Source organism: Anopheles coustani, chromosome 3, assembly GCF_943734705.1.
Source record: "Anopheles coustani chromosome 3, idAnoCousDA_361_x.2, whole genome shotgun sequence".
NCBI classification, from domain to species: Eukaryota; Metazoa; Arthropoda; class Insecta; order Diptera; family Culicidae; genus Anopheles; species Anopheles coustani.
The window spans coordinates 4,847,588-4,854,055 of record NC_071288.1 but is presented as its reverse complement, the minus strand read 5'-3'; the positions used below and the strand labels follow the sequence as shown (position 1 = coordinate 4,854,055).

Here is a 6,468-nt window from a genome sequence, read left to right as displayed (position 1 = left end):
GATTGAAATGGTTTGGTTTATGCGCGATCGTAATTATGTTTTGCGAAGCATTTTCAATTTAAATGCAATGGCGGGCCCATTAGAAATGAAAGAAATATGAAGATACTCCAAAGCAAACTTTAAAATAAATTAGAAAACTGATTTAAATTATGTTCGTTTGTTGAAGAGGATATCCATTTAGTTTTATAATTGCACATTGCTGCTGTATTTTATTTATTCTGGGATTGTAATGTTTGTTGGTTTCAACGAAAGTAATTATGTTACCAGATGAGACAATCACTTTCAACAGAGAAGAATTACTTTGCTCATTTAACAAGTCTCAAGAATGTAAACGTTCTAAGCATGTCGGCGGTAATCAATCACAAGCGCTCATTAATCATGGTCCGGGTTTTTTCGCCTATAAACCGTCCTTCCTAAGACATATCAATGTCGTACAAAAATATCACCTGATGCCTAGTTAGAATATTTTCATAACCTTAATTTCAAGATATGTTTCTTTACCATCATGCACTCAAGAAATTGTGGTTGTTTATAAATCAACGTTTTTAATTTGAAATGTATTTTTATACTAAACTATGCTTCGTTACCAGAAACACAATTAACCGTAATGAAAAGTACTCCCACGGCGTACCATTATCGGTTTCAATCTCACTTGTTTGTCATGCTTTTACGCTCACTTTAGCCAAACAATCAACGAAAAATAGTCTCCGGCGTGCAGTTTGGCAACGTTCAGTCATTTTCATTGATTTTCCCAGGTTCGTACTTCGGTGACGTCCCGTTCGGTGGTTCCCCGGGGCCACCTTGAGCCAAACCGTTCAAGTTTGCCCCACAATCTGTTCCGGTGAACCGGAAAAAACCGGAACGTAAAAACTCCTCCAAAGGCTCTACCACGAGCACGACATTGGTAGCAGATTCCTAATCTAAACACACCGCCCAAAAAAAAAACACAGAACGACCCCGAACTGCCTTTTGCCACTTGTTTCCGTATCCTGCTCCTTAGGGTATAAGAAAAATACACTTCACAAAGTGGGTGAAAGAATGTTCAATATTACAAAAACTTATCACCATCACCAGCTTCCTCGTCTCGCGCGATAAAAGGCGATAAGAGTAAGCGCCATGTTGTTCTGTTACCCCCGGACTTAAACGCCACCGCTTCTCGCTTCATTCATTACAATATGCGCAATGCGTTTTCCCGGGCCCACCGATGTACCAGACAATTCACCAGAGAGACATACATTGTGCTTTATGCACAAATCGGCCTACCCTTCCATTCGCCCCTCACCCACCCCTTTTCCGACGGCGATGATTGGCTTCCTTGTTGTCGTCTTCCCTCCGCCCGCGTATCTGCCGATAACAAGATACGAGCTTCCGGAACATGATCCTGCTCAGCCCGCGAGAGCCTATTTTACATACCGCCAGTAAACAAACTCCGCTTGACACGTTCCCCACCCCCTCCAGCTGCACCCCCAACGATAAGGGTTGATGGGGGTTTTTCCCCGCAGAACATCCGCCAACCACCGAGTTTCCCGGTACGGCTTGCGAAAAACTTGTCCCGAAGGAGTCGCGGAAGCACCTCCGGTTTAATCTAGTCCAGGGAGCCCATTGCTGGAATGTTGGCGCTCCATCCCGAAGCCATCCCAAAGCTGAGCGCCACAGGCGAAAAGGGAGGGAGACTCGGTTCCCCACTCCATCCCGGCAGTGCTGCGTTATCCCCAAGGCATATCCAGGTTTATCCGTTTACCGGGAGGCACATTCAGACTCGGGATAAGCGTCGGAGTTTCCAGCCTCCCACGCTTTGACTTTTGCACTTGGCTCCCTGTCTGTTTTCTGTCCTGCGGTTACGGTGGGAGGCATATTTTATGCGAAGGAAATTAAATACTTCCGCTTTTCATCCCTTTTTTCATCACTCGAGGCAAGTGTTGGCCCGCCGGGGGAGAGGTGGTACGGATTATGCTGTCTCATAGCGTTGTAAGCCTCCCATACTGCCATGATAATGTGATATGGGTCCAAGGAAAACCATTGCGCCATTTCCCATGCTCCCAGTGGAGGTCGCTACCTTAAAGACAAATTTACTTGCGTTTTACACTTTTACGCGCCAATTTCTTACAATCCGGCATTTTGTCCCCGAATTCCGGGAAATCTTAACCCAGGATGACATTCTTGGCAAATCCTTCGGAACCCCGTGAAGGTTTAGGAAAAGGCTGGTTTTTGTAAACGGTTTACTATCATGGAAGATTACTTTGGGGCTGCGTAGACAAACAGTTACCTTTCGTTTTACCCTGTATCTCCTTATTATTCGCAAACGGGAGGTTCACCTCGAATGGCTCGAATTAAATACCCCCACGTAATTTCATTAACTCGAGCGAACAGGCAAGATTAAAAACAGAAGAGATTTGAATCCCTATTCCCCAGGCTCAAAAGCTTTTCCGGATGACGTGGCAAGAGTACGGTCCCATTTCCGGTGCTGTGTGACACGTGCTTCGATTTTTACTATTTTTTCCTGGTGACCCTTCCGATACTACTTTTTTTTTCATTCCCACCCCACTACAGCTACTTGTGGAAAGGATAAGAGAATTGTCCGGAACCAACGAACGAGATATCGTCCTATTTCCGGGTCACTGATATGGAGATTTGAAACCACCATTCTGTCACGCTTCGAAGGAAACAGTTCAACAGGAAAAAGTCCTAGGAAGCCCGTGAAAAGATAGATGGAAATTTTAATTGTTACAACCTCGGAAAAGAAACGCCTAGTAACATTTAAAATTAAAAAAATTGGATCGGTGCAAAAAGCTTTAAATTATCTCACCTGACATATTTTCACGATTTTTCTTCGGTGTCGATAGGGATTCCATGCGTTTATTTTTAATTGTTTCAGGTTGAGTAATTCCCGACTTTGCTTGTCTTTTTTTGGCATGGAAAAATTAAAATTTAACTCAAACTCTTTCACCGTTTCCGCTCATCATTGGGATTGGGACCTCACTGAAAATCTACAATCTCATTGGGTGTAAACTTGATGTTGCGAACTATGGTATGGGTTTTGGAAGATTTACAAAAAAATCAAAGCGTTACTATTGAAGTCATGGAACACAATCTTCTCTACTACTTTTACCAGTCTGTTTACTTTCCGCATTGAATAAATGCCTGAAGACATAATGCTGCACTGTTACAATAAGCAGAGTCACATCGGGAAAGGAACATAAAAAGGATATAAATTTCCACCTGTGCACCAATTTCTCACAACGCTCACACTTTACCAACATCGTTCCTTTTGAATTCTCCTACACAAAGGATTCATTTTTCACATCCTTCTGGAGCAGGGAAACTTTGCAGTGAATAAAACAACAAATGTGATGCCTGTTTTGTATCAAGTATTTTATTTTATTTTATATTATATAGTTTACACAAAACACATATTCTAAGTTTACATTGGAAATGAATAGCGCACAGTGACATACATAAAAGAAAAAAAATCAATTTAAGAAATTATTTCAAACAAATAAACATTATATTATTTTCAATCGAAAAGAGAGCGCGACACGTTGCCGTCATCGGTGGTGGAGGACACCTCGATGACGTCGTCCGATTCATTTAATGATTCGTTGAAAATCGAACGGCGTGTGGACACGGTGGCGCTCTCAGTTGCAATAGCGACACTTCCCCGTGATGCACTGGCCTGGGTCAACACGGAATTCCTCTGATGGGTAACCGTTACTCCATCCGTCTTCGCCGAGTGTACTGTAACATTGGAATTAATTGTGAAATTGAAGGTGAACTGCTGAGGAGTGGGCGTTCCTCCACGGACCTTTTTCGTTGGCGTATCGATGCGAATATTAAACACCCCCGGTTGCGTTTGGCTCTGGCTGACCGTTGTAACGATTTCGGGTGATAATTCGTTCTCCTCTTTCTTCATCGCTCTATTCGATCTGCCACGTGGCGGTCCTGCCGCTTGTCTATCTTTGCTCTCGGGTTCATTTACTTTCTTCCTACTAATTACTGATGCCTTGGAACGTTCCTTCTCGGGCGGTGTGTTTGGTACAGTATCAATGAGAGTACCGACATGCGATCCATCAGTTATATGTACCTTCGTGGAACCCCTCTTGGAAACGTTCACCTTTGACGGCCCCGCCTGGTACGTATCCTCAGAGTCCATTGTTTGATGACTTCGTCTTGTTCTTGTCATCATCTGATGCCGGAAGCTATCGTCCAATTCCGTATTCGGCACAGTATCCGACAGAGCAGAAGATCTTTCGGGGCTTTCCAGTGCCTTTCTTTTCGTGTATTTCGTTTTGTTCATTGGTCCCGATGATTGTTCAGCTTGCACCTCCTTGGCGAACGTTTCATCCAGTGCTCCACTGTTCGAAGCCCCGAGAGTTTTAAGGCCACGATCAAAAATTTTACTGAACGCCGCGTAGTTGGGAGTTTCATTGAACCTTAGTTCACACAAGCGTTGCAAAAACTCCTGCAACGGCTTGGGAGCGGGCAAGTGATTACGGAAACACTTTTTCAGAAAGTTTGCAATATCACCCATGGCTTCCTCTTTCATCTGCTGAACCTTGTTGCAATCCTTGAGTATCTTATCCTCTTTCCACGGCAGATTGCCGCCGGCCCATTCGATAATGTTGTAGGCCAAAATTTCAAAATCACCCCGCATAGTCATCACACCCTGATGCGCGTCACGAGACGTGTACTCGATGGTTCCGTTGTGCTTTTTCTTCGGATCCGGTTTAAACTGCTTGTCCGTCACTATCCGATTGGTCATACCAAAATCAACCAAGAACAACTTCTCTTGGCCGCGATCACCCATCCCGAACAGAATGTTGTCACCTTTCAAATCGGCATGGACATACTCGCACGAGTGGATGTACTCCAGCACGTCCAACATTTGTCGCGCTGCCCGGTACACAGTTTGAATCGGTAGGCATTTATTATGCCGCAAATACAGCGACTGGAGACTCGCTCCGTAACGCGGTATCACCAAAAATCGATGCTTAACGTTGTTCAGCAGATGTGTTCCGCTCGCAATGAAATGAGGGATTCCAAGATGCTTCAACTTACGCACCTTCCTAAACCGTTCGATGGCTTCCAGTCTGCAGTTCTTCATGTAGAAGTTTTTCTCCACAAATAGCGGTCCATTGTCGTGTGGTTCCTGCAAGATCAACAATTCACCATGTACACCCTGGTGCTATAACTGAGGATTATGCTGTAAACACTCACGATTTTCACTACGTTTGGATAGTCCGAATGTGTTTTCGGAGCCGTGTCGGAGAAATTGTACGCACAGTAGATTTCGCCAAACCCTCCAGAACCGATCGACGGACCAACCTTCCATTGTGCGTGTTGTGAATCCGTCAGCACCGTGCCCAGCGGAATGTGCTCCGGTCTGGCGTGCAAGTTGTTTGCCTTCGTGCGTTTCTTCGTGGTCACATCTGCTACTGCCGGAGCCACTTTTCTGCGAGACATGATGCTAGATTTAAGAGATGTTCAACCAGAAACGGATAGCGATGACCGCAAATCAGACGCGCTTTACTCGGCGCCGTTGATAAACAAACGAAAACAACCGCCCGGGACGATTGACAGTTTAAAGGTCTTCTGACAGTTTAGTGACGCTTTATGACATCAGCTTCGCGCGCATTTGATCAATCTGAAAATTAAGAAAGGATATGGAATAATCTCATTTATATATTTAGAAAATAGGCAAATCTATTAAAAAAATAAGCAACAGGTAAGACACAATTTGAAAGCAAACAGAAGGCTGGGAATGCAATGATTGTCGTAAGCAAACTGATTGTTTGAAGATCGTCAACATAAAACGATCATGAAGGTTGACAAATCAGCATTCTGACAGATCAGCTGTTGTTGTTGTCTACTGTCTTTTTTAATTTAAAGTGATCGGTTTGTTTACTAATTGTCGTGATCTCCACGAAACATTTCTACATTTTTTATTCTAAACTCCAAATTCGACAATATTATTCGTGCTTCTTTTCTTTCTAAATTTCATCCGCTCAATTAAACTTCTATCACAAGACTGCTCTTCGTTTGTTCTCGTTTCAATATATATACTTTTTCTTCCAATGTTCCAAACGCAGATCTATCATGAACATGTTAAAGTTTGGTGCAATAAGTGTGCAATAACTGCAAAGTGCAATAGACAAAGCAGTGGTTTCATCAAATGCAACGCGTTTTAACATGGATCATCGGTCTTACAATACGTAAGTACAATACGAATAAACCGGTTGTAATAATAAAAGACTTTACCTTTAGCCAGCTTATAGATAGACGAAATTAAAATATGATTGGACAGACTCAACCAGTATGATATCCTTGGGTCTGTAAAGAATGTGATACGTTTCATGGAGTCTTTGCTCAACTGAACATTTACTGGTTTGGTCCTAGATATTAGAATTTTTAGAGTATCCTTCGACCGACTCAAATTCTGGCTTCGTTTCTATTGTTAGAATTAGAGGTATA

At 43.2% G+C, this 6,468-nt stretch overlaps 1 protein-coding gene across 2 annotated transcripts; it reads right to left on the bottom strand.

Annotated features, from left to right (window-relative positions):
- Positions 1–3,406: 3,406 nt before the first annotated feature.
- On the bottom strand, positions 3,407–5,522 carry LOC131258642 (serine/threonine-protein kinase VRK1). Of its 2 annotated transcripts, XM_058259998.1 has the most exons (3): positions 5,215–5,522; positions 3,803–5,146; positions 3,561–3,735 (listed from the first exon to the last, which is right to left on the bottom strand). In XM_058259998.1, the coding sequence occupies exons 1-3, from the start codon at positions 5,458–5,460 to the stop codon at positions 3,709–3,711; spliced, it is 1,617 nt and encodes a 538-aa protein (XP_058115981.1). In that variant the 5' UTR covers positions 5,461–5,522; the 3' UTR covers positions 3,561–3,708. The 2 variants fall into 2 exon arrangements, with proteins under 2 accessions (XP_058115980.1, XP_058115981.1); XM_058259997.1 differs by having other exon boundaries at positions 3,407–5,146.
- Positions 5,523–6,468: the final 946 nt, after the last annotated feature.

Excerpts from the sequence above, each read along its gene's own strand:
- LOC131258642 (XM_058259997.1), bottom strand. The coding sequence starts at position 5,460 with ATGTCTCGCAGAAAAGTGGCTCCGGCAGTAGCAGATGTGACCACGAAG. Across the intron at positions 5,147-5,214 it reads ATCCAAACGTAGTGAAAATC|GAACCACACGACAATGGACC; the intron begins GTGAGTGTTTAC and ends TTGATCTTGCAG.